Raw genomic sequence first — 19,756 nt, 5'->3', positions numbered from 1 at the left:
ATGGGGTTCTGGGCAGGCCACCCTGGAGTACACCACTTTGATGTGTGGCTATTGGACAGTTGGGGACCTAGAGAACCCAGAAGGAGCTTCTTGCCTCACTTTGAATTACCTCTCAGAATTTCACCCAGGGCCTGGTGCAGGAAGAGAGCCAGGTATGGGGAGCTGGGGGGTGCTGCAGGGCTTGTTTGTGCGAAGTCCTCTTGTGTTCCATTGTCTCTGCTCCAGTGAGGAGCTCTTGTTTACCAAACATTGCTCTTCGAATCTTCCTATGAATTGTCTTCCTCCTCCTTGAAGCCCAGACCCATCCTCTGCCCCCTTGTCCTTAGCTCAAGATGGCACAGAAGCGTCAATTGCTTGGGAAGAACCCTCATGTCTTTGGGTTTCCCTTAGCAATGAAATTAAAATTTCCTCCTGTAAATCAGTTTTATGTCAACTTCATCATTAAGCCAGACAAAAGAACCCAGAAGGGAGAAGTGTGCCTTCCCTAGCAGTGCTCGTGTAGACAATTGTGGAGATATCATCAGCCAGTGTTCTGTGAGCTCGAGTGATGGTCTTAGGGAACCCAGGGAAAATCCGAGAGTGGCCAAGGAACATCACTTATCAAAAAATTCTCTCTATTCCTGAGTAGAGAAATAGGGATCAAATATATTTCTTGACTTTTTTCACACTCAGATTACTCCCGTTATTTCAGTGTGACCTTAAATTCATGAAATTTGCACAAATCAGACACCACTGTAATCTGCCTTCGAATCAGTGGGGGCTCCAGGCCAAGGATGGCTTGAAGGGTGCTCCCTTATCAACTCTATAATCTCCCCCCATTCTTAGAAATGGAAATTGATACTTTACCAAGCGTGTGTAAATGCCAACCAAACTTTAAGTACCTCTCCACTATCCCAGCCCCAACTTGCCTCCACGGTACCAATTCAGGAGTCTCGGTTGCTTCAAGAGAGTCTCACATTTTCCTCTGCCATTCTACACAGGGCCCCCCTGAAGGATAGCATCCCTTTGATGACTTTGCTAATACCAGATCTCACAGTTCTCCTCCCTCAACTAAGATGACCTTCATCTTCATTCCACTTCAGCTGTGCACACACATGCCACACCTAATAGATCTGCTCCACTTTCAATATTTCAAACTCTATTAGTCTCCTTTTTTGAAGTCCTAACTTCTTCCTGCCCATCCCCTCTTTTCTCGTGAGCCTGCTGTTTTCTCTCCTCCTTGATGCCATCCCTTGTTCTCTTCTTGTTTTCTGGTGGGGGGTGGTGGGGGGAGAGGATCCTGCCTGTGTGCCCAGCTCAGAAATAATAAGATGGCTTAGTAATGTCGATTTTCTGTAGCTTTCCTTACTGTGTTCTTCGGTAATTTCCAGCCAAGGTTCTTCCCTATTATCGCCCCTACCCGCCCCCCCCCCCACCTCCTTCCCCTTATCAGGCAGCTGGACATTGTTAGAAAACCTCACAAAAACTGGGGCCATCAGATCAATAAATATATGTTGCATAAAGGAACCTATCAAATAATGCTTCTCCCTCCCCCCATGGGAAAGCTTAGAACTATGCTGAAGAAAAACAGATCAGTATTTCATTTCCATTTCACCGTATTGTTTCCGCTAGCTTTGCCTACATGAATATTTGTTACGTGTGTCAACGGATGACTCAGAAATCTGGGGTCTTCCTAACTTGGTGTGCTTTTATGGGGGGAAGAAAACCCAGTTTTTTCCTCATAGGTTCTAGACATGCTAAAAATCTTGATGGGAATTTCCCCCAGATATTTATACCATTTGCAAGTTAGGAACTGGACTATGCAAATGCTTTTTCTTCTAAACTGTGAGTGATATTTATTTATTTAATTTTTGTCAGTTGGCTCCATGGTTCATGAATTCTTTATTGTAGTAGGAGTCATCAGTTGGTCGGAGAACTATTGAAATCGTAAGTTTAGGACATTACTTGGAATAAACTAAACAATGTGTTTACCTTTTGCGCCCTTAATTTAATTTAAAATTAAATGAGTGTTATGAAGGCAAGCTTCACAGATATGCCTGCGGGGCTTTCGGAATGGAAATGAGAGTCTGTGTGCTGTAGGGGAGGCTCTTTTGTTTAGTTGGATGGGCTAGGAAGTCTTTGCCTAAAGATGCTCATTGTTTAGAGGGCGTAAATAACTGAACAAAATGTTAGTGAGAAGTTTCATTTGAGATTGAACCCCCGACTCCTAAGAATGTAGTAAAGTGACTGGAAGTGCTGTGAACAATGTCTTCTTTATTTCCTCTAAAATACACATGAAATTGTCTGAAAAGGAAACAAATCCCCAGAAAGAACTACAATGAGCATCAGGCGTTGAGCTCATTGTCGTTTTTTGGAAGGAGTTTTTATTCTTGCCTGTGGTTGAAACCAGATTAAGAGTTGCCCCTTTGGGGCGCCTGGGGGTGGGGGTGGGCGCAGTCTGTTAAGCATCTGACTCTTGGTTTTGTTGGCTCAGGTCATGAGCTCAGGGTCCTGATCTCAGTGTCATGAGATCAAGCCCCATGTCAGACTCTGCACTTAGCCTGGAGTCTGTTGGAGATTATCTCCCTCTCTCTCTCTCCTGCTTACACACTTGTGCTGTCTCTCTAAAATAAATAAATCTTAAAAAAAAAAAAAGGAATTACCCCTTCTTCAGCAACCCCTTCCCAAAGTGATGTGATCCCTACCCTTCTTTCCCCCATTTTCTACCTCTAGTCATGGATGGAATCCTACTCTCCTTATACTGGCCTCCATTCCCTTTGTTCCTCTCCAGTGCTACTAATTTCTTTTGCAAATACCTACTCCTTCCCTAATGTACTCAGTTGTTTGTGAGGTGTAGGGTAGTGAATGGAGACTGTTCTTATTGAACAGACTTCTGGCTCCCACCCAGGTCCTGGCTTGGGCTGTGACCTTGGGTGCTTGGAAGTCAAGCACCAGAATCTGTGCCTGCTACCAATCATCCTTCGCCCCCCTTTCTTGTCATTAGTGTAGGTTTTGTTTGTCTTCCCCAATAGGAAGCTCCACAAGGACAGATAAGGAAGAGTTGGAGTGGTGGTGTGTTCCTTTTCATTGAATCTCCAGCATCTTATGCAATTGCTAGTACATGGTAAGCATGGAAGAGATTTGTCAAATCATTAATGAGACCCAATTACTGGTAAAGCAATTTTAAGCAAACCTCAGGGATGCCTGGGTGGCTCAGCAGTTTGGCGCCTGCCTTCAGCCCAGAGCATGATCCTGGGGTCCCAGGATCGATTCCCACATCAGGTTCCCTGTGTAGAGACTGCTTTTCTCTCTGCCTATATCTCTGCCTCTCCCTCTCTCTCTCTCTCTCTCTCTCTGGCTCTCATGAATAAATAAATAAAATCTTAAAAAAAAATAAAGCAGACCTCAAGTATGGTAAGCATTGAAGACCAAGGTCAACAAACCAAGCTCAAGGATGTGAAAAACAAACCAAACCACCTATTATAGATGCATAACGAAAACAAAAATTAAACGTTCTGAAGCGAATAAGTTGTAGGAATCTGCAGCAAAATCATAAACAGATTTGCTTTATGAAACAAACTGTAAGCAAAGCTCTACTTTGTAAACTCAATGAGATACATAAAGAGAGGGTGCATCTAGTAAATGAGAATTTTAGAATAGGTATAATGAAATGAAAACTATAATAAGTAAAATAAATCATCATGGTAAATAATAAAAAAGAAGACTTTACTTAGAAAACCCAGCCAAAGGATAACTTGAGTGGCTCACTGGTTGAGCAACGTCTTCCTTTGGCTCAGGTCATGATCCTCGGGTCCTGGGATCAAGTTCCACATCTGGCTCCCAAGAGGGAGCCAGCTTCTCCCTCTACCTATATCTCTGCCTTTCTCTGTGTCTCTCACAAATAAATAAAATCTTTAAGAAAAAGAAAACCCAGCCATGATAGAAAATAAATTTCAGGAAAATGCCCTAAATGTAACTGAGAAGCCAAGAAAGACACAGATCAGACTAGGTGTGAAATATTTGAGGAAGATAGAGCAAAACAAATGGACCAAATATGATAATTGTTGGAGGGACATTTTTCAGATCTAAGATTCCTGATCTTAGCTATTGATATGCCACATGACATTCTAGGCATAACTTCCAATTACATATCAACCCAAAAAATATTCTGTTGTTATTCTTTAACTTGTCAGAAAACCACAGCCCAAAATGGCATCACTTAGGTTACATCATACGTCTTGGTTTACTGACTTGGAACCTTAACCTAATACAGTTCCAATCTCCCCAAAATATAACCTTTATTGGTCAACACAAGAATTTCCTGGTCAGCACTAGGAAATTTACTGATAGACCCCTTTAGTTCAACTTTGCCTAAAATAGTGGATTCTTTGCTAATAATTTCCTTTCTTTCCCCCCACTGTCTTTCTACCTCTAAAAACCTTTCCCTCTCTGTAGCCCTTTGAAGCTCCCCTCTACTTGCTAGATAGGATGTTGCTTGATTTATGAATTGCTTAATAAAAGCCAGTGAGATCTTTAAAATTTACTCAGTTGAATTTTTGTTATTTAACAAAGTGGAAAACGGGTAGGTAGAAAAAAGGAAGTAAAAGTGCTAAATTATTAATTTTTCATTAAAAGGAGACTAATCTTTTGAGGTTGCATCAAGAGTAGATACATAGTGTTTTCAGATGTATAAAAAGGTTTAGTAGAAGAAACAGGATGCCTATAAAAGTCAGTACAGAAAACAAGAATAAAAAACAACTCCATCTAACTATAGATAAAACAGTAGTTCCATATTTCTTTCCTTTGCCTGCAGACTCACATTTGTCTTATTTTTCCAGAGATTAAATTTGGAAATGGAAATATATATGTATTTCCAAATAATATGAAATTAATTTGACTCTTAAGAATCTTAAATATCCCTTTCAAGCAACTTGTGTGTGACCTCGGCAAACAACAGAATCCAGCACCTAAATATCCTTTTGTTATTGCAAAAGTGTATGATCCACCTAGTAAGTCACAAAGAGATATTTCTCAAAGGGGTGAATGAAGATCTATAAAAATTAACTAAGTATATATTTCAAAAATGTAATTTCATCTACAAACAACAACTTTAGAAGTAATTGCACTGTTTCTCCCTTGTAATAAGAGAGGGAGATAAAAAAAAAATGGACTGTGAAATCTGGACAAAACATCTGTCACGAAGGACGACATGGAGGAAGTGTTGAGATTAGCTTGCAGTAATGAACATGTTGATAAGTGCTGGGGAAGGCAGAAATCAGAATTTAAATAAGTCCTAATTTTTAGCCTCTCAAAAGGTTAATTCAGATTGTTCTAGATGTCATCATATCAGAAAGATTTGGCCAATCTGGTAGAAAATCAGAGGTCAACAGAAGTGATTAAGCAGCCAGAAAAATCAGCTCACAGAGAAGATCTTAGTATATAATTTTGAAAAAGAATTTGAATCTCTCTAAGCCCAGGGAAACAGAAGGATAATTTAGAATGATTTGGAGAGCTGTGGAGCTGATGGCATAAAATTGAGTAGAAAAAATACTTATTGAGTGTAAGACAGTTCTTAATAGACAAATTAAACAACCATGTAGGATCCATGGAGAGTAGTAAAGATATTTTGATAAAACCTGACACTCCAAGAAAGACAACAGCTAACATTTATTGCATACTACATGTCCTATACTCTATATGCATCATTTCATTTAATTTCTTCTGTAATCTATGAACTGGGTCCTAACATCTTCATTTTACACAGGGGAGGGTATTCCGGCTTGGTGACATGGCTGGTAGCAGGTAGCTCTGTGAACCCTGGCTGCTGAGCCCAGTTCTGATCACCATTAAATTTCTACCTTCCAGGCAGTTGGTTATGAAACAGGTATGTTGTGCAGAGATTTGACAGAGTAAACTAGCTAGTTTTCCATATGCTAAGTCAAGTGATCCTGACAAGCCGTTTTACATTAAATTAATAATCTCTTCTATATTCTAATCAAAGGTGCAGTTTTGTTCAGTCTTCTGGATGAATGAATCCTTGCAGAAACAGGATTTGTATATGAGAAGGCTTTCTTAATGCCAGTGTAAAATAAGTAGATATGAAGCCCCTGGACCCAATAGAGAAAGTAGTGTCCTGGAAATGTCAACCCTTTAGGAAGTTTTATATGCCAGAAAATTGGCTGCCGAGTAGTGTGTAGGGGATTGGCAGGATAGACCTGAGTTGGAGTTCCGTGGTCTACCTTTCATTTGCTTATGCTTCGTAGGGGAGGAAAACTTTTCCTTTCTTCCCTTCTACATTATTTGGCCTAATAATGAAACTGACCTGAGACAGATTAATAGGAGGGGGGAAAAAAACCAATTTTAGTTTTGCATGTGTCAGAACTCATTGAAATAAGACTCCCAAGAAGTGATCAAAGCAAGCAGCTCTTTTCTACCTTTTAAACAAAACAACAGTGGGGGTGCCTGGAGAGCTCAGGGTCCTGGGATTGAGCCCCACTTATGGCTCCTTGCTCAACGGGGAGTCAGCTTCTTCCTCTCCCTTTGCCTGCTGCTCCCCCTGCTTGTGTGCTCACTCTCTCTCGCTCTCTCTCTCTCTCTGTCAAATAAATGAATAAAATCTTTAAAAAAATTAAAACAACAATGAACTCATGAAGAATTGACAAGAGGTTTGGGCCTAGGGTAGTAAATTAGTGAAGTAACAGGGTTTATTTCTAGAGCTTTCCCAGTTCTGAATTGACTATCTCTGGTGATAAGGGTATCTTTTTCCTTCCTATACAGGGAGGGTACCTTTCGTACACAAGCTTTATTTTCTGCTTTCAGGAGGACAGAGGGAGGGTCAGAATGTCCTTTGTGTGCACTGGCTGTTTAAGTAGCTTAAATATAAAATAATCAGTATGCCGGAGTGGCATATCTTGGGGCAGCCTGCCCTGAACCCCATCACTTCTGTCTGAAACTTCCTGGAAGTTTCATATATTAAAAGCTGAGCCAATGACTATAGCAAGCAGAATCAGGTTAGCAGCTGAGTAGCAGAGTGCTTCGTATGTCACTGAATTTCTCTCTTAGTCCTGAGAACAGTTGTGACTCATTTTAGGAGGCAGTGATCCAGGTAGGCTCCCAAAGTTAGGTCTATATTACATAAACACTCAGGTGTTTAATAAGAGGCACTTCTAGAGAAACAAAAGAAAAAGGGTGGGTCATGATTAGAGCAAACTATAAACCAGTTTGAGTCCTGAAGGTAGCCACTGGAGAAAATTTATAGATGTCAGACTCAAAGCATCTTCAGAGTGAGGGCAGGTGGAGGTAATTGGACAGATTTTCCTGGTTTGTAGTTTGAATGCCTCTCATGAACTTTCTGCGTGGTGTATTTAGCAACAGGCATGAAGACATATATGAACCGTTGTGATTTTCATGTTTATATTAAGTTCAGCTTCACCCTTCATGGCTTCAGAAAAAAGACAGTTTTAGTTTTCAGTGATTCCAAGGTCAGAAAGGTGGAAGAAAAACTGGAAGTGTTTGTTTGTATTGATGTCACAAGTTAGTAGACAAAACTAGAAAAATTCGGGTTCTAGTTCAACTCACAGGTGGAAAACACAAACTGCAAGACAACGAACAGGACTAAAATTTGATATCTACACAGGTATGTTACAGATTTTAGCTTCATACAGTTACCCACATTTTCACCAGAGGTAATCAGAGTAAGACAAATTTGTTTGCAAAATAAGTCTAGTCTCAATAAACAGCAAAGGTAATGATTGACCATACAGAATCTTTTATTTATTTATTTTTGAAGATTTATTTATTTATTTGAGATAGAGAGATAATAACAGAGATAGAGCGTAATCAAGAAAGAGAGGGAGAAGCAGACAACCTGCTAAGCAGCAAGCTTGATGAGTGCTTGATCCCAGGACCCTGAGATCATGATCTGAGCCAAAGGCAGATGTTTAACCAGTCCACTGAGTCACAGGCACCTTTAAAAAAAGATTTATTTATTTATGAGAAAGAGGGGGCATATAAATGAGCAGGGGGAGGGGCAGAGGGAGAAGCAGGCTCCCCACTGAGCAGGGAGCCCAATGCAGGGGCTCAGTTCCAGGACCCTGGGATCATGACCTGATCCAAAGGCAGATGCTTAACTGACTGAGCCACCCAGGGCCCCCATATAGAATCTTTTAATCTGCTTCATTGGAACTTTTTATAAGGAATCTTTGATTGGACTTGTCAAAGCCTCTTAAGCCTAGGAGCCAGCCATGTCACATTCTAGCCTTCAGACTTCACCTGCAGTACTTACATATTTGAGCTAATTGTTTTTCTCAAGGCCTCTGTTATATCCTGAGATCCTTATGCCTGCCAGGAAGTGAGCATCCTTACTCACCTGGTAATGCTGCTGGGAACTCTGTATATACAGTACAGGGCCTATTTCTCCAAGGGACTTTTTTGGCTCCATTAAGTCAACCTGAGTTCCTTAAAGCTGTCTGGTCATATCTGAGTCTTTATATATCTCTAGATATTACATTCTAGTCAAAGCCTTGCTAATATAAGCAGTATTTCCAATTGCATCCTGTTACAAGGAGAACAGATTCTTAGTTAACTTATGTAAATACCAATATTGCCATGAAAATTAGAATACTCACTGAGTTTCTGAATTCCAGAGGGATCATGTAGAGAGAAGAAGATAAAGGCTTTGTCTTTGTTCACAAAGGTGTATTTTATCAAATTGTTCTAAGTCCTAGGTAGCTTAAGAGAGAAGAGGAAGAAAGGCTTCTTTAACTCTGGAAAAATCCATGTCTTAAAAAATCATAAAAAATTATATAATCATCCTCTAATTAATATTTCTTTTGCTTGAATCTAGTTTCCCATTAGTTCAGAAAATTCTTACCCAGTTTGGGGGGGATTGTTTGTTTTTGAATTTAAAATTATCAGGGACCTGTATTCTGTAGTACTTTCCATGAGTCTGGTGGAAGATAGAGCACTTTTGGAAACAATCTTACAGAAGCATCCGAGGAGAACAATAACTATGTGTGAATGACAAAAGTCTTAAAAATGGCCATGATTAAAGATCTGATGGGAGTTCATTACAATGCAGTTGACAAGGAAATTTGTTTATTTCTGCAACACATAACATTTTGAGATAATAACCAGAATTGTGACTGATAATATTATAGCAGGACATATTAGATTTCTAGGAATTTCATACAATTTGTAGAATATTTATAACATATACCTCAATACAACATGATGAAGTCTTAGTATTACTTTTCATCTGATAATATTTCCCGTATAATTGAACTCCTCAAAAAAGCCTAATTTGGTTTAAGATCTTTTTTTAAGGAGAGAAAGAGCGAGAGAGAACACATCTTTTGGGATGTTTTGGGGACCCTCTGGAACATCCCAAAGTTAGTTTAAGGTCAAAAAGACTATTTAGAATTTAGTTTTGAGAACTTAGCCAAAAACATCAAAGAAGTTAAAATACTTGGTCAGATAGGATCATAGGTTATTGTGAAACAATACTTAGTTATCTCTTTAATAACCACAGTGACAGAGACTTTGCAGGCAAATAAAGGTAAACAGTTGTTTAAAAAGCAGAACAAACAAAAAAGTTAGCACTTTTAATAAAGAAGACTCAGGTTTTTTTTTTTTTTTTTCTTAAGTAATTAAAGACCTGATAAAGACAGAAGGAATCATTTTGGCAAGACATAAATTCTTTGTTTTATAGGCAGGTTACTTTAAAAGGTAAAGAAAAACCTTTTATAATCTCTTATCAAGAGCAGACCAATGGTTCAAGAAAATTTGTCCTAAATTTTAACAGAAAACCACATTCTAATTTTACACCAGCTTATTTTTGATATTAAAATTCATTTAACTTAATTAGATTTAGTCTAATCTTAGCTAGCTTGACTACACATTAAAATTCCTTTCCAAGGATGCCTTTTCCACAAACCTACAACTTTATTTTTTACATTCAGATTTTGTCCCATGTTTTTTTTCTCTTTCCCGTTTTGAAATAATTAGCCTTTCTTTGGGATAAATTTATTCCCCACCCCACACCTCAGAACAAAAATGCATTCTCATTTCTTATCGCTCCCCACCCCCAACTAAAAACCTACATCCTCCTTTCTTTGCATTTGAAATTATTATCCTTATTTCTTGTTGCTTTAATTCCATATTGGAATTTTTAACCCTTAAGACCTTAATTTTTATTGAAAATCATGAGGTAAACACTAATGAACACTGTTTTTTATGTTAACATTCTGTGACTTGGCAAATTTAGCAATACTTTTAAAAAATAAGTCAGTCGTCTAGCCTCCCTGGAGATAACAACATCTTACCTCATGGGGTAGAAAATGCGATGCTTTGTGTATGTAAATATAGCATGCGTGTATGCAAATAACACTGTACGTATACAAAGATGGTGTGTAGAGAGGATAGCATGTATATAAAAACAGCGGTGTATGTATGTAAAATGCTTAGCTCGGTGCCCGCACAGAATGCCTGTTCAATTAATACTTGCAGGCATTATTATTCATTGTTCAGATGCAGTCCTGAAGCAAATGTTTTAGGAAGTATAGCCAAGTGGTACTGTAGGGTGGTAAGTTTTAAAAAAAGATTTTAATTTTATGCATTCCTCTCAGCTGATGCATTTAATAATAAAATTTCACCCTCTGTGTACCCTTTTCACAATTTGGGAATTTACAGAATGCTTTGGTGTTTTAAAAGCAGTAGTTTGTTCACTGAAAACACAGCTTATGACAAATGCAGTGGTTGCCAAGTTCTAATACGTTAGCAGGCAGAAGCATGCTTTTAATATTCATCATCTTTAAGTGCTACTGACTGACATTCAGCACTAAATGTGCAGATATGGGTGCTGAGCAAAACAGAGCTAGGAAGAGGACTTGCTAATTTGTATTCTAGATGGAAATCTTAAATTAGTTTCCAAGATTTTTAAATGGATTTTTAAATGCTGAGCACATAGGAGATTGAGTTCATATTAATATTTATAAGGTTTGAGAAGATATTTAGTGAAATATTTGTATAATTTAATTTTGGTCATAATCAAGTAGGAAACCATAACAAGAAGGACATTGTACTTTACTTTGGTGACTATTTCGTGGCTCAGAGTCAGGAATATCCTTCTGGAAAAGTCTCAGACACCATATACATGCTTCAAAAGCACTTTTTTATTACAAGCCAGAAGTCATGGGTTATTTGTATATAAATTCCTTGTGTTGGATTGCTTTAGGTTAATTTCATTTACATTAATTAATTTAGAAATAAGTATTGATAATGACCTTTTAAAAACGTTTATTGACAGTTTTGCAGAACTCTGTAAACTAGCAACTTTTATATTCTTTATTATACAAAACAGCTCTGTTGGTTCACAGAAAACCTGCTTCCTATAGTTTTGCTTAGGGCTAATTGAGTTTAATGTAGTTTGTGTGCAGAAGGTATTGACTTGTGCATAGTATTTAATTTGTGTAAATATGTGTGTATGTAATGTTTTGCCCCTCTGAGTTTTATTTTAAATGTAACCCTTAAAACTGGGATAATAGAAATTCTTAGCTCAGGCCTGCTAGCAATTGCAGGTGCCAACGGTTTAAACTGCTGTAGAAATACAATTATGAGCAGCCAAGAGCAAATCTTGTTTTAAGGTCCATGTGTAATGAATGCCTGTTAGTATCATAGAATACAATTAAAAAGAGGTTTACCTCTTCTAAGCTGTGATTGGTTCTTTCTGATGGAAGTGTGGAGTCCCATGAGTAGAATGTGTATTCAGCTCTCGGTGATTTAGACACCAGTGAGCCTGGCATACTGCAGGCTTGGATAAATTCAGGGCAGTTATAGTCAAGCAGAGATGGGAAAAGACTGAAAGATTAATGAGGGAGCTTAAAACAAAGCTCCAAAAATGAGAGCAATGCACTGCTTGGTCTTATGTAATTGTGCCGAATGAAAGTCAGTCTTGGCTGCCGTTGTTTAAAAATTTTAGGAGGTTGGCAGGAAATGTTTGTTTGTTATAAAAACTGAGTCTAGAGAATGCTCATGAAAACCCGGGACAAAATATCAAATTCTCACTTGCTCATGTCTTCCTTAAGAGACACACACCCTCCCATTCATCCTCCTTTAATTCCAATTTGACCAACCCACCTGTCTCCACCACCCCCACCCCCAGCCTCTTTTGGGCCTGGACCCTTATGGAGAACTCTGATCTGATCTGAGGCTGCCTCCCAGAGCAGGGCCACCTGGAGATGCACATCTGAAATGTGTTTCTGGAAGTGACCCTCTTTTGCCGAAAGGCCCAAGAGATATGGAGCATATATGGCTGTGAGAGACCTAAGAAGGTAATCGAAGTTACCTGTGGCTATCGTGGGCACCAGCAACCACGTTCTTTCTGGTTGATGGTTGTAAACAGCAGTTCTGTAACAGTTCTTCCTGTAGATCTTAGCTTAAGGGATCCTAAATGACCTTAAAATGCTATTTTACCTTTGAAAATCCTTTTAATAGATGCTGTAACGAACCTTCCGTTTAAGTGATGGACACAGTTGAGCTGTGCAGTGAAGCTGGTCACACTGTTAATGTGAGGCTGGGCACTTAGAGGGGAAGAAAAGCAGCTCATAAATAACGTGGTGCAGGTGAATCACTTCTGAAATTTAAAGCTTGCCAATACCAGTGACGAAAGCTGCCTCGAAAGAGAAATTGCCAACTCACAAGCAAATTCTTTAGCTTCAATCTAAAGCCTTTTTAACGCTGCTGTTTCCTCTTCAAGGAGTTTGGCGCCACCTACAGGAAGCAGGAAGCACAGAAACCCAGACCGCCTCTCCATAGCACCTGGGTCCCTCCATTGGTCATCTCTCATCTTTAGTTTTTGTAAATTCTATCACTTGACCGTCATGTAACATTTATTGGCCTTCTTGGCCACGAAATGACACTAAACGCTGTAGGGAAGAAGGTTACATCTGTACTAGCTGTTGGGCAGGAAATCCTCACCCTTAACTGTTTGTTTGTAAGGTCTCTCTGTATTTGTGCTGTCACTTACCTTCTCCACGGAGGCACCAACCAGAGAGAACAGCGTTTACCCAGTGAGGGCCCTAAGTATATCATCTCTACAGGTGCTTCCAATCCTTTACTGTTCTGCCACCTTTTGTTTCTTGTTAAGAACGTGGCATCCCAATCACCATGTCTGTTGTTGATGTTCGCTTGTTTTGTTTTTATTTGCTTATTTGAAGATTAATGTTAGGAAGTTTAAAAACCCACACAGAGCAAAGAAAGCTTAGGATGTGTGATTCGGTTCAGAGAAGCCTGAGAGGAGACATGTGATCTTGTACTTATACAGTAAGGAGGATGAGTTATTTTCATTCATCAGCTCATAACTGTATCACTGAATTAAGTTCTCCATTGTTTCAAACTAGAATGAATTAGCTTGAAAGGTGTTAAGAACAATGTAGAGCTTTTCTCTTTGCCTTATGAACTGACTGCAGCTCTTTCTTCTCCTGTGACATCTCTAATCCTGACCTTCTGAGCTCTGTGTTTTGTGCGTTCTGCTGGGTTCTTTTTTTTTTTTTAAGATTTTATTTATTTATTTTAAAGATTTTATTTATTTATTCATGAGAGAGAGAGAGAGATTGAGAGGCAGAGACACAGGCAGAGGAAGAAGCAGGCTCCATGCAGGGAGCCTGATGTGGGACTCAATTCTGGGACTCCAGGATCACGCCCTGGGCCAAAGGCAAGTGCTAAACTGCTGAACCACTCATGGATCCCCTGTTTTGATGGGTTCTTTGCATGACTTCCCACTCCCTGTCCTGGAACACCAACTTGCATATCCCAGACCAAAATCCATTGTGACCCAATGGATTCTCTTCCCTTCAAAAAGCAACAAAACCCCCACCACATAACTACCTCCTCTCTCACCACCTCACCCCACTCCCCAGGAAAATTATGCTGTAGAATCTCAAGACTTGTCTGTTTTTGGACATTTGTGCTAGTTTTTTATTTAAACCTCAAAGAGACTTTAGAAAGAGAAAATATATTAGTGGTTCAGGAAATGTCACACATACATGCTGGAATGTTGCAGATATAGCACTTCATCTATTTCTTCCAAGTGGCTGATTAAAAGTTGCTCAGAACATATAGTACATCTCTCCAGATGGACAATAAGTACTTGACAAGATGCTCAACTTTATTAGTGACAAGAGAAGTGCAAAGCAAAAACCACAGCGAGATACTGTTTCACATCTACTCAGATGACTAAAGTCAAAAACAGATACTAATATGTGTCAACAAAGATGTGGAAAAGTTGGAATCTTTGTCCATTGCTTGTGGTAAGGTAAAATAGTCCAACCAAGTAATGTAAAATGGTGTAGCTTGGCACTTTCTCCAGAAGTTAAACAGAAAGTTAGATATGATCCAGTAAATAGTTCCACTCCTGGCTATATACAAGAGAGAATTAAATCCACACCCAGACATGTACATGAATGTTTATTATTATTATTCATAATAATAAGAAAATGGAAATAACTCAGATGTCCATCAACTGATAATGTGGTATGTCCATACAATAAAATATTATTCATATATTTTTAAAAGATTTTATTTATTCACTCATGAGAGACAGAGAGAGAGAGAGAGAGAGAGAGGCACAGACACAGGCAGAGAGAGAAGCAGGCTCCATTCCATGCAGGGAGCCTAACATGGGATTCGATCCCCAGTCTCCAGGATCACACCTGGGGCTGAAGGTGGCACTAAATTGCTGAGCCATCTGGGCTGCCCTATTATTCATATTATTAAAAAAATAATAAGGTACTAAGAACTGCACATTCTTAGAATTTATGTCTCATTTGTCTTTGCATCTTTCAAAGTACTAAATACAATGTGTTGCATTTGGAAGCCCTTGATAAATGTTTGACAAAAATGAGTGCATGATTGATCAAACAAACTCATGAGTGGTCTTAGAATATATAGGGAAGAATTTTCTTGGCAAATGCTATAGGAGAGAGGTAAAGAACAAAGACCAAAAGCTACACCTTCTGTTCACTCAGGCTGACAGTTCAGCTGATCTGATATCAGAGTGATAGAATCTTGCCATGCTTTGGCATCAGCTAGATGGTGTATTTCTTTTTTGAGTGATAGGTTGGCAAAATATACTTTAGCAACTGTATGTTATGTGGATGATGCATGATGCTAATACTCTGTTGTGACCTTTATTTTTATGAGCTGTGAGAATTAAGAACCTACCAGTTTTAGTTTAATTAAGCAGTAAGCCACAGCAGATGGTGCATTTGTGGGTGATGATTGCATTCCTCTGGTTCCCTCAAGCAGTGCTCTAACCCTATGGAATGCTTTGCCTGGAGTGTCACACCACTGTTGCAAAATTACTAGGAAGACAAACACGTGGTGTTAATGTAGTTAGGTTAAGTCTTGGAGGACAATTTACAATAGAACCTGAATACCTCAGGAAGTTCTAGTAGTTAGCAGCTATTGGAACTAGGGTATTAGGAAGAAGAATCCATGACATTATGGTTGTAGTAGTTTACTGCCTATCTTTACTCTCCAACATTGCAAGTAGAGCACATGAAGATTTTTATTGCCCTGGTATTCTTTTGTGTAATCTGGGTCAAACATTAAGCATGCACTGGAATATGATTTGCATGTTTTAAAGTGCTCGGAGAAGAATAGGTAAATGGAGAAGCATGCAATTTATGGCAGATTGTTTTATTATGTTTGCTTTTAGTCACTAGGGAGAACCTAGAGAGTGTCCAACAGTAGGCATTTTTCTCCAGATACTATGTGCTTACTGTTAGCATATTGACTCCAGAGGATGTTAAAAACATATACAAGCAGAGAGAATATGGAATTAATCCAGTGCTGCTCACCATCACCACACAGCATTTCAGGGAGAACACCAAAATTGTTAAGTTGAATTACTTTCTCTCATTGTTAAGGGAGAGGCTATCTAGCTCAGATTCTTCTCCCTTTACTATCTTTGAAAAATGGAATTACTTGAAAGCTGGCATAAAACTTGTAATTACACAATATTTTAGATCCTAAGATAATATGCCTCGATTTTTCGCATTAATGCAATATATGAAATCATCAAGATGAAATACATTCACTTACTGGCCATAATGTTGTTAAAAGTATGAACTATGTGGATATTTTAAAATATTGCTTGAGATAGAATAATCCATTTATCTCATCTCCTTGCTACAAAGACAAGATTTGGAATTCTAGTTAAATAATGAACCTCAAAAATAATATTTTAACAAGAGACTATAATTTCTCTTTGGAAAGGTCTGTAGTTTATGTCAAATTTCTTCCTCAGTGATGTAAAGAAACAATTTCCTCTGACTGTTAAGGGTGTTGTCATCACAGAGCCCCCTAATTGCATCATCCTTTTGGATGTTCTACTTGGGGAAGGCACAAATGCTAATTTTGTAGTTCTTCTTGTAGGATCAACAGATTATTAACCTTTCAGTTAATATTCACTAGTGTGTAATATAGGGAAATATCTATAAACATTTACCTGCCTAGAAAATCTAACATTACAACTGATTGTAGCCTATAAATTATTAATGATTTTGAAAGAAGAAGTTGCAGATTATTTTTATATGGAAACCTACTTTATTGCGAAATCATCTGTATTTTGTTTCTTTACAGAACTTGACATTCATCTAATTAAAATTCAGGAAAGAAGGAACTAGGTTATTTCTCATTTATTCAGTATGTAGGTAACTTGCCATTACTTTTGTAGCTCTGTTTAATAAAAATAGCCTACAGGACCCCCAAATAAGACCTCCACAGGAAGATAACCTCATGCCTGATGATTTTAGGTATGTTAGAATTACTGATTTTACTTCCCTAAACTTGGTAATGTGTTAATTTCCTATCATTACATTGTTTATTTGATGCTATAACTTTCCTTTTGCACTGAGCCTGAGTATTTTGCAAGTTTTGTGTTAGAGAAAATAACAGTATCTGCCAAGATGAGCATGCGCTGGTAATTCACAATCTGTACTTGCAGTCTTAGTCTCTCCTGATTCATTTAGCCCTTTGTTTTGAGCATAGGAATTAGAATCAGGATGAAGTGCCTTCAAATTCATTTCGGAATTTCCATTTGACTCACAAAGAGACCCCCAAAATAGTGGTTTAAACACTAGTTTGTCACCTACAAGAAGTCACAGAGTCTGGCAGACAATTCAGAGTCTACATCCAAATCTTGAGGAACTCCGCTTCCTTCTCTCTTTCTCCTTCACCATCCCCAGTTGGTGACTTCTGCCCCGGAAGTCAGGAGGTCAGGGTGGGAGGTGATTGCTGGAGTTCCAGATGGTATGGCTGCCTCTTGGACACCAGGAAAGACAAGAGCTCCTCCCAGCAGCACAAGTTGTTGTTGTTTGTGTTGTTTTATTCCCCCTCATCCCACATGACACTTCCACTTACAGCGCATGACCTAGATGTGAGGAAGGTAGGAAATGTTATCTTTACCCTGGACAGTTAAAAAAGAAGCGTTCTGTTACCAAGGGCAAAGGGAAGAGTGAATATTTGCTAAGCATCTAGCATTTTCTGCCATCGTGACCTTGAGCAATTTAATACCGTTGAGCCTCAGCTTCCTTGTCTTTAAAAATGGTTGTAAAAATAGGATCTAATCCATAGATCTCACTGTTTTGAGTATCAAGTGAGCTTATATATCTAATGCATTTAGCACTGTGCCTAGCGTATAATAAGCAGTAAATGTTAATTATGCTTTCTAGCTACTTCCTTGAATATCTCTAGGTCGATATCCTATAGATACCTAAAGCTTAAAATGTTCAAATGTATTACTGATCTTTATTGCATTCTCTAGCACCATCTGTGTCTTCTTCCAGGCTGGAAACCTCAGAGCAGTCTCTGAATAGCTTTATTATTGTCTGTACCCAACAATCACCAAGTCAGATTCTACCTGGAAAACAGTGGATTTCCCTACCTTGTTGTTCCAGGTTCATTGCTGCTCTTTGAACTCACGCTGTCTTGATCCCTTGCCTTCAACAGACCTTTACCATCTACCAGATCATATCCAAACTCCTTAGAATAGTATTCAAGTGTTCCTGTAGTCGGACTGTGGTGTTCACAGCTTTATTTTGACTCAACCACATCTCCCTCATCTCCACATATTTCTTGTTCTCTGACTTCTCTGAAAACCCCAAATAGGACATTGTGACTATAGTTTCATCTTCAGGATAAATGTTGAAGAATTCTCAAGTTGAAACATGAGGAAACTAATAAGCATAGATGTATTTCAGCCTATAATCCAAAAATCAAGGTGTGATTGCTGGAAACTTCTTTATGACTTGCTTTATGAAGCCAACGAGTAGATAGGTATACCAGCACTTCTTATCTCGTAGGTGGGTGTGGGATGTGGGTTGGAGTTGATGTCTAATAGATGGGTTAGTGTGTTTGGCAAGTCTCAAAATACAGGTGTAGATCTAGAAACTCACTATTTTTATTTTGCTAGACAATAGTATTAGTTTAGGTACTTAATGTGTATGTTACAAATGCATTTTGCTTTCAAATTGAAGAAGTAGAGAAGCCTAGCTTTATTTGTGGGAGTGTGTGTATGGAGTATGTAATGGGATGTGTAATATAATTTCAAAGCCCTCTGATGCAATATTTTGAAACTAAGTTTGTAGTACAATTAAAACATATCTTTGGTCATAGATTACTTGGCCTTTTGCCATTTTCATAGGCAATGTCCTACTTAAATAGCCTGGATTGGCTGAGAAAAATAATTGCTGCTATGAAATAATTTTGCAATTACCGCTGTAATTAAGGGCAGTTTGTTAATGAAAGTGCTTGGTGAATAATGACTGCAGGGCACTCCATCTTGCAGCTTCATGCCAGATGATTGGTTCACGTTGTGGAGGCAGTTAGGGAATTAGTGACACAGCTGTCATGGTTACAGGATGGATGTAAATATCCTTTGCAGTTGATGATGAAGAATAGTCATTAGCCTCCTGCCCCTTGGGAGCTGGTCAGAGGAACAAAAATCAACTTAACACATGATGGGAAAAGCCATTCCTTATGTCTCCTTTTCTTCAGTTTGAACAATTAACATTCTAATAGAAACTGCAGAGAGCATGTGGATGAGCCCTCTCCACTTTACGGGCGTGTTAGTGTGATAAATGTTCCTCCTGATAGGGCATTGGTTGTTCACAGTTTATATCCGCTCTTATTAGCTTATGGGCCAGTTAAAAACTGCTCTTTGGAGACCCACAGGCCCCATTTAAATTTTTCTTGTTCATCTCCAGGTGTTGTGTTTTCACTTGGACCCTTTGAAGAGTGCCCACGGATGGATTTTTGCACGCTGTCTGCTTGGCTGCAGGGCAATTGAAGATCAATTTTCTGTGGTTGGGCTTATTTGCTTGTGTAAAATATATATTGTTACAAAGACAATCTGGATGTGTATTTGATCTTGCTTTGTAGTTTGAAAAAGTCATTGTTGAAGGTTGAAGATCTTTTTTTTTTTTTTTCCTTCTTAAAATAAGACATCCTAGGTGTTTAAGTGTGCTTCGTATTTATATTCATTCCACTTCCTTGGTGTTTTGATGTTGTTTTTCATTGTAAATTTGCTTAAGTAATCTTTTGTAGAGTAATTTCATAACATGCACACACTGTGGTTTTACATTGAGGTGCTCGTGATCTGCAACTCATTAACTTTGCTGTCTGGGAAGTTAGTGTAGCATGTGGCATTTTCTCTCGCTTTATCTTGACATATCGTCAGTTTTGTTCTTGTAAACGATGTTAGCAGAACATTTCCAAG

The 19,756-nt window shown here is 38.6% G+C and overlaps 1 protein-coding gene across 9 annotated transcripts in view; it reads left to right on the top strand.

The window, feature by feature from the left end:
- The window catches only part of CADM1 (cell adhesion molecule 1), a 325,352-nt gene that overhangs the window by 166,989 nt on the left and 138,607 nt on the right, over positions 1-19,756 (top strand). Inside the window, exon 1 of one of the 9 annotated variants that reach the window (XM_072822116.1) lies at positions 3,017-3,103. The exons of the other annotated variants lie outside the window; for them this stretch is intronic. Within the exon in view, the coding sequence (XP_072678217.1) occupies positions 3,085-3,103 (19 nt within the window). The 5' untranslated portion in view covers positions 3,017-3,084. Of the gene's footprint in view, positions 1-3,016; positions 3,104-19,756 lie in introns of those variants that run through there. 9 annotated transcript variants of the gene reach the window in all.

Source organism: Canis lupus, chromosome 3 (genome assembly GCF_048164855.1).
Source record: "Canis lupus baileyi chromosome 3, mCanLup2.hap1, whole genome shotgun sequence".
Lineage (NCBI taxonomy): Eukaryota > Metazoa > Chordata > Mammalia > Carnivora > Canidae > Canis > Canis lupus.
The sequence above is the reverse complement of the archived record's forward strand: the minus strand, read 5'-3'. Positions and strand labels throughout refer to the sequence as shown.